General features: G+C 36.6%; 1 protein-coding gene across 2 annotated transcripts; it reads left to right on the top strand.

Annotated features, from left to right (window-relative positions):
* The first annotated feature begins 590 nt into the window (after positions 1–590).
* LOC132103231 (discoidin, CUB and LCCL domain-containing protein 1-like) lies at positions 591–24,267 on the top strand. 2 transcript variants are annotated; one of them, XM_059508168.1, is made up of 15 exons: positions 591–845; positions 5,979–6,200; positions 6,616–6,753; positions 18,069–18,120; positions 18,258–18,330; positions 18,489–18,622; positions 18,847–18,884; positions 19,279–19,458; positions 19,574–19,686; positions 20,708–20,870; positions 21,040–21,126; positions 21,231–21,324; positions 21,837–21,877; positions 21,958–22,065; positions 23,469–24,267. In XM_059508168.1, exons 1-15 carry the CDS (start codon positions 746–748, stop codon positions 23,912–23,914), a joined length of 1,989 nt encoding a protein of 662 aa, XP_059364151.1. In that variant the 5' UTR covers positions 591–745; the 3' UTR covers positions 23,915–24,267. The 2 variants fall into 2 exon arrangements, with proteins under 2 accessions (XP_059364151.1, XP_059364152.1); XM_059508169.1 differs by having other exon boundaries at positions 592–845; positions 23,502–24,267.
* Positions 24,268–24,335: the final 68 nt, after the last annotated feature.

Consider the following 24,335-nt stretch of genomic DNA (forward strand, 5'->3'; position numbering starts at 1 on the left):
TCTTCCTGATTATATTTGTCTAAAGAAAATGAACAGCTAGCAGCTGAACAACTTAACTTAAGATGACCTTACCCTGCTCAATGTGAAATACTGGACCAACACATTCTAGCATCCTCAAAAGACAGTAAACAGTGAGTAAACAAGTGAGAACGCGTTCATGCACAACACTGTGTGTGTGTGTGTGTATATATATATATATATATATATATATATATATATATATATATATATATATATATATATATATATATTAGTAATCAACATTTGAAGTGGATCAAAAAAGTTTATCAAAGTTGTCCTGAGACTAGGCTATAACACATTTTGGTTTTAGGTTTAACTTTGATGGAAGGTTTTGAACCACTCAAATGTTGACTACTGTCTAGCATTTGTATTAACGTAACGTTACAGTAAGGACCACGCCGATGCGTTGTGTACCAACTTTCTCATTACATTGTTTGCACGGTTGCACCCTCTATCGTTCATTATTTTGGTAAAAGTGAGAACATCTAATTTTACACACGTTCAAATAGTGAAACGGGTATTGTTGTAAACAAGTTGACTAGCATGTCCTGAAGGCAATAAAACGAGAGTACATTAACCCATGCCCAGTCGGGGATGGGCTACTTCTGCTGCGTCTTAACTTGGATGAGAAGCGCGAGTCTGTAGGCTGATTACGACATTAACTAAAACTCATGGCTTAAACTCTGAACGCTAGAGTCGGAGAAGGGATATCCCGAAGGAAATCATGCACGCTAGATATGGAGCTCTTTGGGATGCTATGGAATTCTCTCGGGTTTGGCTTATTCTCAGCATCGAAACCCTGGTGTTGGTATGTGGTCAGAAAGGTAAGATTGCGCCTACTGCTCATACTCCTGAAGTACTGTTAAAGTAACACTAATGTGCCTTAATACACGTTGGAAGGTAATAAATACTTATGTTTAAAATATAACAAAAATAATTATTTGTACTTTATGAAATGATATGTACATTTATAAATTATATAAAAATTGCATATAGGCTACACGTACATATATCGTAATTGCCCTATGTTTACATTACGGTTCTGGACATTGTTACATCAAATACTAACCTTAACTGGGATTCTAAAAGTGGGCACTATTTGGCTCTTTATCCTTCACTCTCTAGTCAGCTTATTTATATATATATATATATATATATATATATATATATATATATATATATATATATATATATATATATATTTACACACACACACATATACACACACACACACAGTATTTTTTATTTTATTTTTTTTTACATTTTACAGTATTTATACATTTGAAGTGGATCAAAACCTTTCTTCAAAGTTGTCCTAAAACCAAAACAATATCCGTTCTTGTCTTAGGGCATCTTTGATGAACTTTTTTGATCCACTTCAAATGTTGACTATTGTAAACATAAACTTTAATGTATTATAGCATGCCCTTGAATACATTCTCTCAAATTAATTTTTAGAAATATCAACAAAGAATGTGTGTTTATAGCCCTATTTGCCTATATTTGAGGATCCATCAACATCCTGGACTGGATGATGTCCTCCTGTTCTGCCTGTGTTTAGAGAGTGAGTTAGGAAGAATGAATTTGTTTACGGTATTTCTCAATATGTGTGTGGGGTCAGCTTGAATCACTCCAGCCTGATTCACAGACTGTGATGACTACCGCAAATGTTTTCCAGTCAAACGTCCATCCCCAGAACTCAAAGTATACAATACCAGATGAGCCAGATGGTAAGCTGACTGTTTTATGGGATGTTTTTATATTAGAATGGAAGCGGACATATTTTTGAGTTTGTTCTAATATTATATTGTTTCCAAGCTTTAGAAGATCTAGAGAGTATCCAGGTTTTGCCAGAACACAAAAGAACAGGAAAAAACAGCTTGTCCCCAAATATTTTTGAGTTTACAGTTGTAATATGACTGACACAGAATAGTCTAAAAAGGCCAACATCCTGTCAGACTGAGCCATAGGCTCAGGCCTGCAGGGACGTGCTTGCAAATACCCTGACGAGAAAATAAAAAATTACACGCTGCCTCATAGTGTAGCGATGATGATGGATTGGTATCCATGATCCCAGTGCATTCATAGTATCTCAATGTTATATTCTGTATAACAGCAAGCGTCTTAATTATACCCAGCATCCTCATGTGCGGCATGTTTTAAACACCTTACTGTGAACTCAACTCGCAGACATCGCACAGATGTCATCACAGTGCCTGCCTGCTGTGAAATAATGTCTAAAGATTGCTTCAGGCTGTGCTTCATGAGGAGTTCATTGTGAATTGTATGCTGTGGTTACAAAGAAACTGGCCTTGGAGCCAACTATTGTGTCTAGTTTCTACACACCAGCAACACAAACTGGAATTATTGTTTCCACACAGGTTTTTCTAAACACTCGCCCTGTCTGCCATCGGTCAAAAAAACACAAAGCCACACCCCAACGTCACATAATTGTTTAAACCAGTGTTGCTAGACTGGGCTGGTCAGGATCAAACAAACAGCAAAGCCACAGTATTTACACATTTCAGGTAAAAAAAAGTAAAAAAAAAAAAAAAAAAAAAGGCATATAGTTGTTCTGGAAAAATTAAACACTTATAAATATTAAAACATAAATATTTTTCACGATTAACGGGTGGGAACCATGTTATGCATTGCTTAAATTTTCTAGCAATTTTTTTACATGGAATATGTGTTTTACTATTGTATTTTTTCATTTTGAATTACCATCTTGTTTGTCTGTCAGTGCTGCAAAAAGTGGGATACTTCGAAAGGATTTAATAATATAATAATTATGTAAGGGATAATGTACATCCAGCTGGTTGTTTTCTCAGAATAAACCCAGACAGGGTGATCAGGACACCGATACGAAGCGGAGGGGTCTTGTATCAACCTGAAGGGGTTTATTTTTAGATAATAACCGGTTGGATGTACATTATCCTGGTTATTACATGGCTAAAAAGATTTGTTTTTACCATATATGTTGAAATTAATGCTAAAGTCTTCCATTGTAACACGCGGTGGTTAAAGAGTAACTAAACCCTAAACCAAATTTTTTTAGTTAATGATCTATAAGAATGGGGCTTTATTAGTGCTGTTCATTGATTCGAGTAACTTTTTTGACATTTGAGTATAAAGTGTTTTAATTCTACAATATATGGTGTAAAAACGTGTGAGTGCTGCCCTCTTCAGGTTGAACGGTGGCTACTGCAGTTGATTTTTCCTATTGGATGTTGCGGTGGCAAGTGACGTAGGCGGTGGCAGGTGACGTAAGCGGTTTCCAGCTCACCACGCCCCTTGGTACGAGCTACCACGCCCTTGGCAGTATAAAACCATCAAAATCACTGTAGTGAGTCAGGAGCTGGAATTGCGAGTATTGGTAACGACCAGGATAGACTATTATGGCATCTATTTAGCATAGCAATTATATAGTTATTTAGATCTTCAAGTTAGTGTAGCTTTATCTGTATTTAGTACAGTGGTCAGGATGGTACGGAGGTGTGTTGCTGGTTGCTACAGCACTGCTGGACTGCATAGTTTACCAGCAGACTTTAAAATTAAGCGCCAGTGGTTGCATGCATTTGGCCTGGAAGACCGCAAGTTCCCACCTAGAGCTCGAGTGTGCAAACTGCGTTTTACACGGGATTGCTTCTCCAACGCAATGGAGGTGGAAATGGGCTTCTCCACACAGCTCGCGCTGAAAAGCGACGCGGTGCGGGAGGTAAGACCGCAGTTTGAGCCAGCGGCTCGAATTGATATGAACAGACACCTCGACACCCTCCACTTCAGGTAAAAGTGGGGGAGAAAAGTCCTCTACTTAAAATGATCGCTCTGTTGCAAAGCTACTTGCGTCATTACAGTCACTCTCCATTTTAGCGTCTCTGACAGCAGCTGTCAATCAATCCGTCACTGCGAGTCTCAGGATCACGCTGCACTCGCTCAGCCCCGCCCTAGGTTCGTCCCCTCTATCTCCGCTGTGATCTGCCCACTTTTCAGCATTTTTCAAATATTGTCAGTGGGTGGAGTCAGGCTCTGAGCAGGGGTTTAGTTACACTTTAAGTGTTTTCAGTCACAAGATGGCGCCAGACAATCAACGATAGCGGAGTGACTCGTTAAGCATATAAGTAGTACCGGTTAAGATAACTCTTACCCAGATGAGTGGTGTGTTATTCAATTTGGCGGTTGTTATCTGGGCATACCATACTGCTGGATGGCGTGACTGACCAATCAGAATCAAGTATTCCACAGAGCCTTTTAATAAGTAAGGGATAATGTAAGTTACACGAGAACAACCGCTTACACAACATTTCCCCACAAAATAATTAAGGCGATAAAAGAATTAAGACGAAAATGTTTTAAAACCTTACCGGTTTGTTAATTCTCTTAAAATCCATTACAGCATACAAAACAATCGTAGCAAAATGGAATCAGCTGCGTTTGTATGAAAATCGAGTTTTAATATTTTATTAGCTAAACAAACACAAAGCTTCCACCAAGAAAAAAATAGTTCAAGCAAGAGTAAAGCGACGACTGCTGTTACCTGGCTGAGCCTGTGTTATTAGCTTTTACAGGTTGTTATCCAGGGATAACATACCTCGGAATTTCACAACTGACCAATCAAAATCAAGTATTCCACAGAGCGGTGTAATAACTTGGGATAACATACCTTGGAATGTCGCGACTGACCAATCAGAATAAAGTATTCCACAGAGCCATGTAATAAGACTCAATATCATATATAAGGTGTTATCATTTGATCATTAAACTTTATTACCTTCGTAAAACCAAACAGATTACACACAAGATAACCAACACGCTCTCATGCCAATAACTATTTGACATTTTGGTAAACAGTAGGCTAATTTTTGTAAGTTCATACAATGTGATTTGTACAATCTGTTTATACCTCACTGTTTTGAAATGGGATTTGTTTTTGTTTTTTCTAAAAAATTGTTCATATGAAATCACCACTTCGTAAAAGTTAAAATTTCTCATGTGATTGTGTAAAAAAAAAAATATTATTTGCAATAAATGCCACCAGCTTCACCCACAAACCTTAGCTGGGGTGAAATACTGACTGAAATATATAAAAGACTGTTGTAGATAAAATCGCCCTCACTCAAATGAAACATTCAACTCTTTGAACACACTGAATCATACAGTGAATGGTTTGAACATTGCCAGTTAACAGCCTGACCTCAAAATCATGTTTGTTTTCCTATGCAATGATTAAGATAGTTCATAGCAACAAGAGGTTTGGTAGATTTAGAGATAGACTTTGCCTAAAGCAGAAAGAAGGGGACCACAGAAGCTTTAAATCCCAATGATTCAGAGCTGACTGAGAAATTAGGAATGAGGGATGGACGATGGACTCAGACCGCTCTAGTTCATCACATAGGGCCTAGACCATAAATGGAGCAAGAGACTCAAAAGCATTGGATAAATTTGGCTATTCATATTGACTCTGGGATTTAGTGGAACTCCAAATTAGTTGGCAATCGTTTTGGGGTTATGTTGTGGCGATTATGTCATGTTTATGAACTTGGTAGAGTGGGTCTACCATACAACACAACATTGCCATCAACTAAACGCTACTGCAATTATGGCTTTAATTAACACCAGTTATGGAAAGCCCCTCAAGTGTGACTAATACTGACAGAATTGGCAAGTCCCCTTACCACACAAGCTTTTGCAATCCACTCTTCAATACCCAGCCAACGACCTGCCAATACCCACAATGCTAATACTAAATGTGCTCTCTCTCGTATTCCCATGGGCTAGAAACATGTCAAGAGAGAAAGTAGGTAGCACATTTGATGATTAATGGAAGTTAAATGAGAGATAAAATCTAAATGTGGAAACAGACCTCAAAATTAGAACATTAACAGAAGAAAAAAATGCCTTTTTAACTCCCATCACATTAACATGAATGTGATCTTCCCACTCTCTTTTCCCTTTAGGCAATGGGTGTGGGCACACAGTCCTCAATCCCAGCAGTGGCACACTGACCTCGCTGAACTTCCCGGGAACCTACCCTAACCATACCCAGTGTGAGTGGAGCCTAAGAGTACCGAAGGGCCAGACGCTGCTCTTAAACTTTGGGGACTTTGACTTGGAGAGGAGCCAAGACTGCATATCTGGCTCTCTTACCATTACAGACACCAGTGGGGCCACTGTAGTGGGTAAGACCCTCTTCAAACAGACATTATGGAATGGCAGTCTTGCCCAGTGTTCTGTTTATATTTTATATAACAACATAATTAAATATACATTAAATAACTGATATTAAAAACCCAATAGGATTTTACAGTCACCTTCAACTCTAAATTTATAGCCACCTCATTCACAGTATGTTGTTACTGAGAAATTCCAGAAATCCAACCTCATGCTGCTCTTTAGCTCCCCAGTCACATGATCATAGCATGACTGCAGCTTGCATGCTGCATTCCACTCTGCTGTAGCATGACGGTTACGTGGTCACATAAGTGTGCATGAACAGCCTTTTATGACAGAAAAGGTGTGCTGGATTGTGTGTTGTATCTAAAAATGCATTAAATCTACTGAGCTTGTTTATATCATGTGGTTTGTGATTCAAAGGTCCTCTGTGTGGGCAGTTATCCTCCACAAGCAGGAATATATCTGTGAGTACTAATGAAGTCACAGTGCGTTTCATCTCCGGCACTCATCGTTCAGGACGGGGCTTTGTCATGTCCTATTCAACCAATCAGCACTCAGGTAATAGCTCATGTCCTTTAAATGTCCCACTCCATTCTGTGCACCTATAAACAGTAGAGAAAAAAAAATGTGACCCCATGGTTCTTCCAGCTCTAAGTGAGTTGTATATGATCAGAGTAAACACACCAGTGACTGTTTGTTCTCTAAATGTACAGCTTACTCAGTAAACAGCACTTCAGCTGACTCCGCAAGTGGGAACAGTTCCCATCCTAATCTCAATGACTGTTTATTCTTGTTTCGAACATCACATGGGAACCGCCCTACTGGAGGTCATGCACAGATCGCTAAATAAACACCCTTACATGTGTCACGGTAGACTATGTGGTCAGTCTTAATTTATTTCTGTATACTAAATATAATTAGTGGTGTTTACATCATTAACTAAAACTATTTAAAAACATTAATTGTAAAGCTGAAATAAAATAACATTTAAATATTAGGTGAAAAGTTCTAAAATTACTCACTGAAACTAAAATCTAAATAGCAATAGTTGAAGAGAAAGACAAAACAAAAAAATATTTATAAAAACTATAATGAAATGGAATTCGAAATTATAATTGTATATAAATAATACTAAATTAACACTAGGTATAATGATTCTATTTTTTATGGTGCACCAAGGCCCAGTGTGTAGATTATAATACAGAGAACCTTAATGGGTCGGCCCTGGATGTAAGGATTTTAAAATGTGTGTTAGGGTGACCGACTGGAATGCAGCTCTCCTCCTTGGCTGAGATTCAGAGTGTTTGCTTTGTAAGCAGGGCAGCAGACTGCCGCTCATGGCCTGAATAAGTAGAGGCCCCTGTGCTTTGCCACACACTGAAGTAGATGGAAGGCTGTATGCTCACTCCTCCTGCATTGACAAGAACAACATGCAGCTTAACCATCACCTGACCACACAGTCGAAGCCACTCATGGCAGTTTCTGACTGGCTGACATGCATAATTTAAGAGTAGAATTGTTGAGTTTTGCAGGCAAATCTTCTCTTGACTTTGCATGCAAAAAAAAAAAATTTGAATATATACAGTACCAGCAAAAATTTGGGATACACCAGATTTTTTTTTTCTTTTTGCCAAATGTCAAATATTTATGTCATTATTTTACAATTTGTGTATACCAAAATAGTAAATGTCATCAGAACTCAAATAAAACAAATTCTTTAAGCTATTATTATAGCAAGATATTATTATTATTTAAAATAATATTTATAAAATAAATATCTTTAGGCAATTTATCTAATATATAATATTTCTAACAATGTATATATAAACAAGAATAAGCAAGTAAGATTTTTTATTGTTTAAAGAAAATCTTATATACACAAAGGCTACATTTGTTCAAAATTACAGTAAAAACTGAAATATTGTGAATTTAAAAGTACTGTTTTTTTTCTTCTTTTTTTATGTATTTTAAAATGTAACTTACTCTTGTGATGGAAAAGCTGAATTTTCGTGTGCCACATGATCCTTCAGAAATCATTCTAATATGCTGATCTGGTGCTCAAGAAACATTTTTTGTTATTACCAATGTTGAAAACAGGATTTTTCTGAAAATTTCTGAAAAGTCTTTCCTGTCACTATTTATTTAATAGTGTATTAATTAAAAAATTAAATAAATAGAATGAACTCAAAATTAAAAGCTCTAACTTTCGCAGATGGGAGTTTTACTTAATCATGTTCTGAGGGCAGAAAGGAAAGTGATTGGTTTACACATTCAACCAATGAATTTGAAGCAGAGGCGGAGTAAGGAAATTTGAACGTGTGGAAGGAATACTTCAGACAGATACAAGTGATGGGAAGTTCGGATCATTTTACTGACTCGGACTTTTGAGTCTCGTTCAGCAAAATGAACGAATCTTTTTTCGAGTCATTTCGTTCATTTTAGCAAAATGTAATGAAAATGTTATGTGTTACTTCCCCAACACATCTAGTACTTACGCAAACGTTGATCACACTAAAAACAATACAAAACTAAAATGCTATAAGATACAGAAAAAAAAATTCATTCTTTACCTGGGTCTTCAGTCTGTGATTAGCTCACCTCACCTCTTATCTGACAAGAAGTCCTCGGGTTTAAGTCATTCCTTAATCACGTGACAGCCCCATACGCAAAACTAACGCAGTCTTGAGCCGGAAAGAGAATTGATTAGTTCATCTCATGAGTCTTTCGAGTCTCGGGTCAAGTTTGACTCGTTCCTTAATCACGTGACAGCCCCATACGCAAAACTAACGCAGTCTTGAGCCGGAAAGAGAATTGATTAGTTCATCTCATGAGTCTTTCGGGTCTCGGGTCGAGTTTGACTCGTTCCTTAATCACGTGACAGACCCATACGCTATTTCTGTCACTGTGTTTTTGTTACTGTTTGTTGAGGATCTGTGGTTTGTTATTATTTTATAAATAAATAAAACCCTGTTATAAATAAAATATTGATTAATTTGTCTTTTTGACTGTCTATCGGTAAATAAACACTAGACTATATAATAATATAATAATTCAAGCTTACAATAAAAAGTATTTATACTAGTTTGTTCATTTTTACTCCAATTTTGAGTTTGCTGGTATAATAATAGCTTTTCCTAGGTAGACTTGACATATTGGTGTAATATATGTATAAGAAGATTGCTCAAAAAAGGACATAATGACATATACATTAAAAGCAAATAAAATTTTGAATTTGAATTACTAATGTTAGTTTAAAACATTAAGGTTATGATAACTTCAGCTTTAACAGTTTTAACCCAGCTCAGAGTGAGGAGGATACTTCAGATCCAGTGCAGGGGCCATGTTTTGGGAAGACTTTGACAAGAGGGTAGCAAGCTTGAGGCCTTCTGCTACCTCTTCTAAGACCTCAGATGCTATAAAGGTGCAGGCCTACCTTGCAGAGCCACTCTTACCCCGCACATCAGACCCTCTGGCCTGGTGGAGGAGATGTTCACCAGTATACAAAAGCCTTTCTGAAGTCACAAAGACAAGACTTTGCATTGTGGCCACATCTGTGCCATCTGAAAGAATTTTTTCTAAAACTGGGCAGATTATCTCAGATAGAAGAAACAGACTCAGCCCATCCAAGGTCAGGGAGCTTGATTTTTTTTAATGCAAACATGCCGTAAAGCAAGTCCTAAAAATATAGCCACGGTGTGTTATTTATTTTAAAGCTTATTTATTTTTATTTATTTAGAAAAATACTAGCTTGTTGTGCAATATTTTTGTTGTTGTTGTGATTTTAAAGGTAATTTGTTATTGTTATAAGGCTCCGTAGCTTTAGTATCTCTTAATTTTCATTTATTTTTATTTAAATGGTTTAGAAATTATTTGGGGAATAGTTATCCTCTTTGATATAAAGTTTTTATTTTGGCGCAAAAGTGCTATTTATTTTAAAATGTATTCATTTTAAATTATTATATAAAAAAAGCAAAGCTTGTTGTGCAATATTTAGTTTTTTTTTATTTTTTTTTATTTTTTTTATATTGTACTTTTAAAGTTCATTTCTTAAGGTTATTAGACCCTGTGGCTTTATTATCTTTTAATTTTAATTTTATTTTGAATTATTTACTTTTTTATTATTTTAATTTATTTTGGAATAGTTGTCCTCTTTGTTACAAAGCTTTTCTGGCACAAAAATAAACAATAAACAACAATTCAAAAGTATGTGCAAAGTGTTTTTTAATGTTTATAAAGTGTCATATGTTACAAAAGTATGGTTTATACAGACAATCTGATTTAATAATTACTCTAGCCAATGTTGTCACATCACGGGACAAAAGAACGAACAACCCGAAGAACCGAAAGATGAACTAATCAATTCTCTTTCTGGCTCAATACTGCATTCTTTTACTGTCTATGGTTTTAGCGTATGGGGCTTTCACGTGATTAAGGAATGACTCGACCCGACCCGAAGACTCATGAGATGAACTAATCAATTCTCTTTCCGGCTCATATTGCATTGGTTATAGCGTATGTGGCTGTCACGTGATTAAGGAACGAGTCAAAAACCCGATAGACCCGAACTATGAATTAATCAATTCTCTTTCCGGCTCTTATTTTATTGGTTTTAGCTTATGTGGCTGTCACGTGATTAAGGGACGAGTCAAAAACCCGATAGACCCGAACTATGAACTAATCAATTCTCTTTCCGGCTCAGACCGCATTGGGTAAGCGTATGGGGCTGTCACGTGATTAAGGAACGAGTCAAAAACCCGATAGACCCGAACTATGAACTAATCAATTCTCTTTCCGGCTCAAGACTGCATTGACTGACAGGTGAATCACTACTACTAGAACAGAACCTATAGAATAATGCGCATGCGCGACTGAACGAATCACTCCCCGAGACGACTCGTTCTTCCCGAGTCACATGAAAGATTCGTTCAAAATGAACGAATCGTTCAAGAACGACACATCACTAACAGATACGTTACTGACGCTTCGTGGGAGGCATTTATTGCAAGGTAAGTTTATTTACCATGTATTTTCATGAAAAAAAATTAACATCTCTAACATTTCAAAAGATAATTAGCGAACAAAGATACACAGAACAAATAATCATGCATTTTCACTTGATTGCTTCATCAGTTGATTTCAGCAAAGCTGGTCAACAGGTAACTGGAGTAAAACATGCTTTTCCAATGCTTCCACACTGTCTGTGAAACTGAAATGAGTGAAAAAGTACTCATTCATATCTCCTTGACATTACATCAGTCAGTTAGCATTAGCATTAACACTGCTCTCAGGGCAGGAGTACTCGATATTCATATTACTATTATTTTACTAAACTGTGCTGCTTTCAGGGCAGGAGTAATCAATATTCATATTACTGTTATTTTTAGTGTATTATGTGCTGCTCTAAGGGCAGAAGTACTCTATTCATATTACTATTATTTTTCTGAACTATGTGCTGCTCTCAAGGCAGAAGTACTCAATAATCATATTACTGTTATTTTACTAAAATATGTGCTGCTCTCAGGACACGAGTACTCAATATTCATATAACTGTTATGTTTAGTGTAACGTACTGCTCTCAGGGTAGGAGTACTCAATATTCATATTACTGTTATTTTTACTGATCTATGTGCTGCTCTCAGGGCAGGAATACTCAGTATTCATATTACTGTTATTTTAATAAACGATGTGCTGCTCTCAGGGCAGGAGTACTCAATATTCATATTACAGTTATTATTACTGATCTCAGGGCAGGAGTACTCAATATTCATATTACAGTTATTTTTACTGATCTCAGGGCAGGAGTACTCAATATTCATATTACAGTTATTTTTACTGTTCTATGAGCTGCTCTCAGCGTAGGAGTACTCTATATTCATACTACTGTTATTTTTTGTGTAATATATGCTGCTCTGGGGCAGAAGTACTCTATATTCATATTACTGTTATTTTTTTCTGAACTATGAGCTGCTCTCAGGGCAGGAGTACTCAATATTCATATTACTATTATTATACTAAACTATGTGCTTCTCTCAGGGCAGAGGTAATCAATATTCATATTACTATTATTTTACTAAACTTTGTGCTGCTCTCAGGGAAGAAGTACTCAATATTCATATTACTATTATTTTACTAAACTATGCTGCTTTCAGGGCAGGAGTAATCAATATTCATATTACTGTTATGTTAAGTGTATTATGTGCTGCTCTCAGGGCAGGAGTAATCAATATTCATATTACTGTTATTTTAATAAACGATGCGCTGCTCTCAGGGTAGGAGTACTCAATGTTCATATTACAGTTATTTTTACTGATCTCAGGGTAGGAGTACTCAATATTCATATTACAGTTATTTTTACTGATCTCAAGGCAGGAGTACTCAATATTCATATTACAGTTATTTTTACTGATCTCAGGGCAGGAGTACTCAATATTCATATTACAGTTATTACTGTTCTATGAGCTGCTCTCAGCGTAGGAGTACTCTATATTCACACTACTGTTATTTTTAGTGTTTTATATGCTGCTCTGGGGCAGAAGTACTCAATATTCATATTACTGTTATTGTTACTGAACTATGAGCTGCTCTCAGGGCAGGAGTACATGATATTCATATTTTTAAGAGTAATCCGTTTTTTTAATCATTACATTTATAAATCAATAGACAATTTCTGCATTATTGAATGATCTTTTATTTCGTTTTCCAGTTACCTGGAGGAGCTGGCAGAAACAGGACAAATCAAAGGAGCTAACACTGAAGAGGCATCTGATGCTGCTGAGTGCAAAATGGTGCAAAAATGGAGATGAATGAAAAATGGTGTGTGTTTGGTTCCACCTGATAAAAGCACATAATAGCCAAGGGTATTTGAAGGGCAATTGGTTCACATGGGGACGTTAGCGATTATCAACATTTACAGGGGTTAGTCTGTGATTTTATTGCCATCTGAATCCAGAATGTCCATGAAAATCTCCGGCCGAATCCCAAGGTCATGTGGTAATTTAATTGCTGTCCAAATCCACATCTCTAAGATTTAATCATTTCCAAATTAACCGTTTAAAACCGTTTTCACCACTGTTTAACACCATATACTAACTGTTGTACTTTGCATGCATATATTAAAAAAAAATATATATATATATATAAGGGATGTCCCGATCAGGTTTTTTTGTCCTCGAGTCCGAGTCATTTGATTTTGAGTATCTGCCGATACCGAGTCCCGATCCGATACTTCTATAATACATAAAAAAAGAATAAAGAAGAGCGAAAAAAACAGATCCAGGATCTTCAATAAATTACATTTTGAAATATATTCAAATATAAAACAGCTATTTTAAATAGGTAGTAAAAATATTTCAAAATCTTACTGTTTTGCTGTACTTTGGATCAAATAAATTCAGGCTTGGTGAATAGAAGGGACTTCTTAAAAAAAAAAAAAAAACCTTAACAAGCTTACTGTTCAAAAACTTCTGACTGGTAGTATAGGCAACTTTATTTTTTCTCTAATTTCTAGCTTTTAATTGGCTTAGAAATCTATAAATGCTGGACAATAACAAATAATAATGATTTGTTTATATACTACAAACACTGTTTATCACATAATAATGCAGAATAGTTTCTATACTGTAATAAATACTATGTCAATCAGCACTGCATTGTTCATACTTTATTTATCACCTGCTGGAGATGACTTGAAGAACAAATTATTGTCGTGATCGTATATTAATTTCTTCGTGTTTGCATAAGTTTCTGTTTTCCTGTGAGCACCACAGCATAGCTGGACGCTTTTGTCCATATTAGGAATATCCTGATATCAGCGCGAGAGCGTGCTCCGGCTTCGAGTATGAATGAAACACACACTGCCTGAGAGTTTAGCGCTCTGTGATGTTCATCTCGCTGTATCCTGGGTCCGAATGAAATATCAGGTCATGCGCAAACTATCATGTCTCTTTGAGTTTGAATCTATATTTATTCACACCAGCTCTTGAAAACAAAGTGATGTCATGCCGCACGCGTTGCTGTTTCTGTGTGGAGTCAAAAGGGTCTAACTCTGTGCCACCGCATAACAAAAGATGTGTTAAAAATTAATGAGAATATATATATATCCGAGTCCTGATCGGAGGTAACGTCCGATTCCGATCGAGTCTGAAACCACGCGATCGGGCCCGATTTCCGATCACGTGATCGGATCTGGACATCCCTAATATATATATATATATATGTGTGTGTGTGTGTGTGTGTGTGTGTGTGTGTGTGTGTGTGTGTGTGTGTGTGTGTGTGTGTGTGCGTGCATGCGTGTGTGTGTGTGTGTGTGTGTTGAAATACTAAAATGTTTACAAGAATAATATTTCAGAAATGCTCCATCACAGTGACTGGATGCTTATTAAGAACAAAAAGACCAGAAGAGCACGTTAACATTTGAAATCGGTCAATATTATGGCAGTAACAGGTATGCAACACAATTTTTTTATATTTATAGGCCTACAATTACATACTTAAAAATGCAAACCAATTAGCTTTGTTTGCCTCGTGTAAATAAGAGGTTGCATTTACTTATTAATGCTAATCTCCACATTTTTAATAACACCCATCATTTTGAGAGATAAAATTTAAGAAAACCATTTCATCTATATTGGGTCTTTTTTCCTTTTAAACCAGAGATTTAAATAAATAGTAAATATTATATAATTACATTTAAATCTATTATTTCAAGAGTATGACATTTTATTTAGAGCAGACAACCATGCAACTGGCCATGTCTGCAGTGCGTTCCTAGGTTCACACATCTATCTTCTCCACTGTGAATAAATCATCAAATCCATGAGTTATCACTGAGGTGTCATGTAAATAATTCTTTACATATGTCCATATGAATAACAATTGCCATCTCAATTGTGAGAGAAGTCCTGAGTTGGCTTGGTGATACATAAATGTGATTTTAAAAGTTCCGGGTGTCAATCTATGTACAACCACTTAATGTTCTCATAGGCTGTTGCAGAGAAATTTAGCCCTGTAATTCTAAAAATAACCAAAATGTTATATATATATATATATATATATATTGTGCTGTAAATGTTGTTTCATTCAATGTCTGTTGTACAGATTATTTGTGTAAGAACAAAAAGAAATGTTAATTGAAAATAATCAGTTTACAGGTCCAATATTACAATAAAATAATGAAGTATAATAATGACTTCTTTCCTTTTTTAAACAATGCAATTACAAACAAATCCAGTGAATTAAATGCATGTACAATAGACAGGATGATTTCGCTACAAAAGGTAGGTGCATCATTAAACTGCTGTAGTTTGAACGTGCTCCCTTTAAACCAGGCCCTAGGTTGCCTTGCAAGATATCTTCTCAAAGCCAGTTTCTTAAAGTCTCCAGAAGTGTTTGCAACGTCTTCCTGCATTTGAAATGCATAAAGAGTCTGGTTTCAATCTATACTGATGATTATGAAAAAATAAGTAAAAATATAAAAATAAACAAAAACATTATTTTACCTGAAGTCTTTAGTTTTGGACATTGAATCATGAACATCCTCATTTTCATATATTTCCTGGACCAATTTCTTTTGTGGAGCAAACTTGCAAACCAGGAACATTACATATATGAACAGCTCACTGCCCAGCATCTGAAATTTAGCAATGTAAGCAAACATAATTACTAGTAAAATCATAAAAATCACATTTCAACTCCCTCAAAATTGACAATTTCTTAATGACACATAATACATCCTTAAACCCTGCCATTTCTACAGCCTACTGTACTCTGTTTGGCCTCAGTTACAACTACAGTGATTGAGGGCAGAGAAGAGTAGTAGATGTTTGAAAGACAGCCGGTGACGTCCATAGGCTGGCATTATGCAAACAAACCTAACAGGTAACTGGTAACATAAAGTGAGATTGGAGTTTCTAACACTCATTTCAGCACAGTAGTTCAGAAACAGTTTTCTTACTTTTACGAGACAAAACTTTATTTGTCGTGCAATTTAATCTGTAAACCTTAGCAGACCTTTTTACATTTACAAACAGCTATATTGCAATTCATGAAAAATAATATTTGAGGGGAAAATAATATGGGCACTTATATCAGCAATAATATGGGCACAAATATCAGCAAGATTCTCAAATAAAACTAGAGGAGCTTACAAAGAAAGTCCAGAAATGTCCTTTCTCCAAGAAGGAACGACTAATGGCTTCTGCCTTTTCCAAGAATGTTATTCTGCAAAGAGAAGAAAAACTACATGAAACAGTCACAGCTATAATAAAAACAAATGTATGGGCCCTGAGAGCAGCACATAGTTTAGTAAAATAATAGTAATATGCATATTAAACAATCCCGCCCTGAGAGCAGCATATAATACACTAAAAATAACAGTAATATGAATATTGAGTACTCCTGCCCTGAGAGCAGCACATAGTTTAGTAAAATAACAGTAATGTGAATATTGAGTACTCCTACCCTGAGAGCAGGGCATAGATTATTCAAATAACAGTAATGTGAATATTGAGTACTCCTGCCCTGAGAGCAGTGCATAGAACAGTAAAAATAACAGTAATATGAATATTGAGTACTCCTGCCCTGAGAGCAGCTCATAGTGCAGTAAAATAATATTAATAAGAATATTGAGTACATCTGCCCTGAGAGCAGCACATAGTTTAGTAAAATAATAGTAATGTGAATATTGAATACTTCTGCACTGAGGACAGCGCATAGTTTAGTAAAATAACAGTAATATGAATATAGAGTACTCCTGCCCTGAGAGCAGCACATAATACACTAAAAATAACAGTAATATTAATATTGAGTACTCCTGCCCTGAGAGCAGCTCATAGTTTAGTAAAATAATATTAATAAGAATATTGAGTACATCTGCCCTGAGAGCAGCACATAGTTTAGTAAAATAATAGTAATATGAATATTCAGTACTTCTGCCCTGAGAGCAGCACATAGTTTATTAAAATAACAGTAATATGAATATGGAGTACTTCTGCCCTGAGAGCAGCACACAGTTCATTAAAAATAGCATAAATTTAAATATTGAATACTCATGCCCTGTAAGCAGCACAAAGGTCATTAAAAATAACAGTAATATCAATATTGAGTACTCCTGCCCTGAGAGCAGTGCTAATGCTAACTGACTAATGTAATGTCAAGGAGAGTTCTTTTTTCGCTCATATCCGTTTCACAGACAGCGTGGAAGCATTGGAAAAGCATGTTTTACTCCAGTTACCTCATAACCAGCGTTGGTGTAATCAACTGAGAAAGCAGTCAAGTGAAAATGCATGCTATATAATATTTAGTCCATGATTACTTGTTCTGTGCATCTTTGTTTGCTTATTATCTTGTTAAAAGTTAGAGATGTTAATTTTTTTCATGAAAATACATGGTAAATGAACTTACCTTGCAATAAATGCCTCCCACAAAGCGTAAGTAACGTATCTGTCTGAAGTTTTCCTTCCACTCGTTCAAATTTCCTGACTCCGCCTCTGCTTCAATTTCATTGGTTGAATCTGTAAACCAATCATTTTCCTTTCTGCCCTCAGAACATGTTTGAGTAAGTAAAACTCCCATCTGCCTAACTTTCCCTGGAGGTCAATGTTCTGTCAAAAGTTCTCACTTTGCTCCAGAGCAAACAGTAGTGATTCATATCTTCCTTCTTTTCCTATGTATAAAGTTGTTTATGTAAAGCCCTAGACATGTGCTATTTACCAAATGCTGACCTTCTTCCTGTGATTGTGCACTGATGCATCATTCTATTAAGACTATTACGTCAATTCAGTTGGTAAATGTAGTCGACACTAAGCCAGTGAATATGAGCACATGTTCTGGATTGTAACTGTGCTGTTCATATCAACGCTGTTTTTATCGCTTAGAGCTCATTTCATGTTTGGATCGAGGCACACATTTTTCCTCTCAGCAGATTAGGTAAGAACAAATCTTCAATAGTTACCTGACATTAAAACAAAATAGATTTTTTTTCATGACTCTGAATAGTCCCACTCTATCTTGTAGGTTACATATTAATGTTTAATATCTGAATCCTGGACTCACTTGTGTTCCAGTGCATTCTGTCCTGCAGGCTGCAAAGGTGTCACAGGAGAAATTTGGGGCTGGCATGGACAAGGATACCGGGATGTAAGCTGGGATATTATCCGTGTGCAGTAGTGAGATTATTAGTCATGGCATTTGAATTTACAATCATATAGGGATGTTTGTAAAAGCTTACAACAGACACTTCTGATAAAAGGAGTTGATAGTGTTCTAATATGTTTATGTGTTTTATGTTTTTCTAGACCTCTGTATTATGCAAAGCTGCAATCCATGCCGGTGTTATTTCAGACAGTTTGGGGGGCATGATCAATGTGTCTCTGCAGAGGGGCATTACCTTGTATGAGTCAAACTTCTCTAATGGAGTACTGTCCAAAACGTGAGTGTGAGGCATTTTGTGTAAGATATATATATATTGTCACTGGAGAAATGTGTTATTCACAGTCAGCCATGGTTAATTTATTCAATGAGTTAAGATTGTCACTAACAGGAGGGCCACAAAATAATAGCATTAAGGCCTCCATATATATATATATAAAAACTATATATAATTTATATAAAAATATCATTTAAAAACTTCTTTTTTTTTTTTTTTGTAAACAGCGGTTCCTTGTCAGATAAACGGCTTATCTTCCACAGAGGTAATAACTTATTTTTCCCTGTAGTTATTCCTATAGATATTATTTGAGTTCATTGCAAATTGAATCTAGTAACATTAATTTTGACAGACAGATAGACTTGAATTTTGGCTTTGCACTGGATTAATTTATTTGTAATACTATTTCTTAAACTGCAAAATGCCTAATACCAGGATTCAGCCTGCATGTCAGTGTTGAGGCATAAATTAGAATTATCTAACCCACAGTTACACCTGCTACATGATCCTCACACCTTAAACATGCTGTTAGTGCCTATTTGTAATTATACATGGCTAGAAGATAAACACTAACATCTGAAAACTAACAATTATATCTGAGGTGTGAGAAAGTATGATTTTTTTTTGTCTGAGCAAGTTCTGTTCTCTTCCATGCGCAGAGTGTGACAGGGAGCTAACGGTGGTTGCCTATAACACTTCTTCAGTGTGGGAGGAGGTGAACAGATTTGGTCAGAGGGTCTTATGGTCTCCAGGACACGGGGGATCTCAGTGGGCTGCGAGCTCTGGGGATCAGCAGCCATGGATGGAGATTGAGCTGTGGAACAAGAGTAGTGTCACGGGTCAGAGTTCAGCCTCTAATAATCACTGTGCAAACCTCTGCTGAGCTATTACAGCAATAGTAAGTGTTACAGAAGCAAAATAAGAAAAAAATCTCATGTTTACATCTTCTTTCAGGCATCATGACAAAGGGTACGCCACATTACTACATTGAGTCTTACACCCTCATTTTCAGCAAAGACCGCAAAAACTGGAAAGTCTACAAAGTGGCATCGAGCAAAGATAAGAAGGTACACAATGCTACACATTTAAATAGGAAAGTAAATTAATAAACAGCACAGTTGGACACAGGAACACATTCTTTGTGAACAGATCCTAATAGTTCTGTTTTTATGTACATTGCAAGGTATTTACTTTATGACAGTGATAACTCCACCCTCCATCATGTTGGTTGACTGAAATGTGACCCTGGACTACAAAACGAGTCTTAATTCGCTGGGGTATATTTGTAGCAATTGCCAAAAATACATTGTAGGGGTCAAAATTATTGATTTTTCTTTTATGCCAAAAATCATTAGGATATTAAGTAAAGATCATGTTCCATGAAGATATTTAGTACAGTTCCTACTGTAAATAAATTAAAACGTATTTTTTGATTAGTAATATGCATCGTTAAGAACTTCATTTGAACAAATTTAAATGTGATTTTCTCAGTATTTAGATTTTTTTGCACCCTCAGATTCTAGATATTCATATAGTCGTATATTGGCCAGATATTGTCCTGTCCTAACAAACAATACATCAATGGAGAGCATATTTATTCAGCTTTCATATGATGTATAAATCTCAAATTCGAAAAATTGACCCTTATGACTGGTTTTGTGGTCCATGGGCACAAATCTTATCAAGTGTCATAACTAATTTTGAAATGTTGTGTTTGGTACCATGTCATACTTCTTCACGAAATATATGCTTTTTGTAGCATTTTTGCTTTCAAAAAACATTTTTAAGGTGAAGTCAGCTTGTATTATACCTTAATCACCAGAAAAACGTCCACAAAGACACGATTCCTATCTTCCTCTGAGCCAGGTTACAACAATTTGTTCAATTCTTAGCTGATTTTTTTTACATGTATGAATGATTCTGAAAATATTATGTTAAACCTTATATATTCACATTCTTATTTTGTGGAGAAAAAAAAAATGTGCATGCTGTTAGATAATATTTTTGGCAAATCAGCAGCATTTTTTCAGTATGCAAGGCTGTGTAATCTTCTATTTTCATATTTTTAAAAATTCTGTATATTTGAAGGTGTTTGAGGCCCATTCTGATGGTCATGTGACGGTACTCAACAGTCTGATTCCTCCAGTAGTAGCACGCTACCTCCTCCTGAAACCCCAGAAGTGGCATATAAGAGCTTCTGCACTGGTTCAAGTGTTGGGCTGCCCTTCTGCCCCCCGTTCCCACGGAGATGGTGAGGGTCTGCCCCAGAATCTCTTTTAAGTTCCTTTATGCCAAGTAAACTTCAGTTTCAATATTTTTATAGTACATATTGACAATACAAGACCGTTGTATTAGTCAAATTCCAGGCCCACTGTAGTAAACCTTGTGTTTTAAACGAATTCTCTCAATTTTAAAATCAGGATTGAATACTGGAAAGGCAGTTGTCACAGAGACTGTCCCTCTAGACACATTCTCCACTGAAGGTCCTGTCATCACAAGAAGCTCAGGTGAGGTGAATTTGTAAGGAAATCTGCTAATACTAACATAATTTGTAAACTCAAAGTAGATTTGTTTTTTTAAAGACTAAAGCTTTTATTATTATTCCCTTCAGGCCCCAGTCAAGCAATGATATTAGTGGCAGGCATGGTTTTGGGAGCGGCTCTGTGTGTGGGTTGCCTTTTAGCTGGCCTTATTTGGTGGAGAAGGTAACATACTAATTGTTCCCTATAAACCTTTATGAATAAAAAGCATTGGATATGTATTATTCAGTTCCATAACTGTTCTACATAAGTAAATGTTATGTAAGTTGTTATATTAAATGTTATTTTATCTTAATCTGTGGTTTGTTAAAAAAAAAAAAGTTTTTTTATCAATAGCATTACATTTTAATTAAATATTGTATCATTTGTTATGCTCTGTTGTATTAATTATCATATAGATCTATACTCAATAATTGGATATACACTTTTGAATCGTTTTTCTTCATTTAAAATAATTTTATTTATTTTTTTATTTAAAGAAAGAACTATTGTTAGTCGTTATATTAATGTTATTTCCCCATGCTATATTTGGTTAAATTTAACTTTTTTTTAATAGGAAATAAAAAATATAGAAAATAGAAATGTATTATTTCCTTTCTTTTGATTTTGGGGTGAAATATGGCCTATACATAATCTTGACAGGGTTTGTGATATTTACTTGTGTTTTTTTATTTCAGAAAAAAAACTGCACAAATTAAGAAATGCTGTGTTGACCAAGGTATCTCTAGCCCTGTTTTTTTTCCATGTCTCTATGTGTTGTTGGTATTTCCCGACTGACTTTCTTTGTCTCTTCTTAAGGCTGTAAGGGTTTCCATGGGAAGAAGCTTCCTTGCACAAACCCCGAGCTTGTATCTTACCCTCTGGTTCGGAACATCCACGATGCTCTTCCCAACCCTCCTCTCAATGGTAAGACATCCACAGGGCTTTTCAACCAAGTATAGCAATGAATGCCGAAATTCATGAAGGAATGTTTCAAACGACAAACGAGACAAGGCAGTGTTTGTCGAGAGGACGCCGCTGGGTACAACAGTTCTCAGAATCAGATCAACAGCCCTCAGACATCGCAGTAATATATAGCAGTGAATAAGAGGGTTAATGTGGCTCAAACAGCAGGACAGAAACAGAGAGAAAGCCAAGTAGTCATTCTGACCCCTTTGTTTGCTCGCCCCACTCTGTGTGCTTCTGCTCAGCTGAGCTGCCAGTTCAACTCAGAAGAGACATGACAAGCGAATGGCTTTCATTCTGAGCTCATTCCTCTATGTGCCCCCTGCCCAACAGTTGCTCAGTGGCAGCATAAACGTGTCTTTCTTTCGTTGGCGGTGCTTCCCTAAAAGGGTACTTTAATTGGAGCCCAAATTAGGGGCATTCAAGCCAGAAGAACACCCTCCTCACCACCCACTGGCCAACAGACCCTTCAGTAAGGGGTTCTGGGACGAGGTGGACAGAGGGTCAGTGGTCAGGACAATCAGAGTCCTTTCTAACGTCGCTTCAATTAAAACAGCTTTGCCCTCTTAGCATTCCAGCTGAGTGAGTGAAGGACTGAGAGAAGGAGAGGAAACTTGGGGCCCCTTTCATAGCCCAAACTGCTGTTGGCCACAGTTCAGTTCAGCTCACGGAGCAGCATAGAGCGCCCTCTCGCGGCTGTAGACGGTAATGTTTTAACTTTAACTTCAGTGGTAAACAGGGAGAGTGCAGTCAATCGCTTCTGTGTCATTGACGTCCTGAGCTCATTCTTCACTCGTTTAAAAAAAAACTTTCGATCCCTGGAACATTTTGAATTGTAGCTAAACATCTAGCGTCCTTGTCTTTCTTTAACTTTCTTTTTGCAAAACCACTCACGTCTGTCCATTTTGATTCATTTTCTGTAGCCGTTAAAAAAATTACACATTTGCGCGTACTTGTTGTGGGCCAACTCAACTCTGACAGATTGGGGATGGAAGGTGGGGACTGATAGTGGTCATGTAATCTTTATTTATTTATAATTTATTATTATTGTTGTTAAGTTAGTGTTCATAAACGAGTTATGTATGGTCTTTCAAGAATTTCAAGTTAATAATAAAATAATTTACGAAAAATATTTTTAAAGCTTGTGTCATGTGGTGCACCCCTAGTTGTTGTGAATGGTTGGTGCCCCTGGGCACTGGCCCAAGTGCCCTTATGGATAATCCGGCTCTGCCTGAAACGGCTAATCAGTCTCCTCAAGACTACTTGAAAATAAACATGCAGTTGTGCTCAAGCCAGGTTGAAAATAAACTTTGCATGACAGTGGGTCCCCAGGCTCAGGGTTGAAGATCTCTGTTCTATAACAGGTGCAGGGTTGAAGATTTCTCCATTGTTTCCAGACTATGCTGAGCCTGATGTAGTTGCGGGTGGGCAGATGATGGGACTCACATTCCGACCCCCACTGGAAGAGGGCTACACCGTCCCCTACACCCTCAACCATTATGACACCCCTGGACAACTTCCCGAATACGCCGATCCCTTACCTGCCGAGCCAGAATATGCAACACCCTTCAGTGAAATGCCCACAGACTTAACACCGGTCAGCCGACAGAATCAACCTGTGTGGCGATCCGCACAGGGCACAAGAGCAGAGCTGATCCAACAACAATATGACTGCCCTGCACACCGAGTGATCTCAAACGGGTACTGTACTCCAGTCTCACCTAGTACTAGCCAACATAAGGCTAGTATGATATACTTTGAGCCCCAGACAGTTGAACCACTATTGCATACCTACCACGAGCCACTTTGAGCAACATGGCATCTCCTACAGAAGCCAGTTTGTGCTGTTAAACTGCTGTTTACAACGTAACTTGGGTTAGATAGCATCAGCGATCAGCAGGTGACAAGAAATGATTATTTGGGTGGTTACAAAAATGTAGGATATGGGAGAAGTGCTTTTATAAGGAAAGCTGTATTGTTCAGGTGACCAGTGAACAGGTGTATTTGTATTTAATGCAAATGTGGGTGTGTTTTATATCTGTAACTAATCTGAATAAACTCCAAGAGGATTTGTGTCTGTGTGATTTGCAACCACTAAAGTATTCAAAAACCTTCACAAAACGTTTGTAAGTATACAATAAACTTGACATTTTTCATACCAAATCTGAAGTGTTGATACAATACTCTTCTATTGTTTTGCGTACTATCAAAACTAATTTAAAAGCACATTA

This window comes from Carassius carassius, chromosome 24 (genome assembly GCF_963082965.1).
Source record: "Carassius carassius chromosome 24, fCarCar2.1, whole genome shotgun sequence".
In the NCBI taxonomy this organism is placed as follows: Eukaryota; Metazoa; Chordata; class Actinopteri; order Cypriniformes; family Cyprinidae; genus Carassius; species Carassius carassius.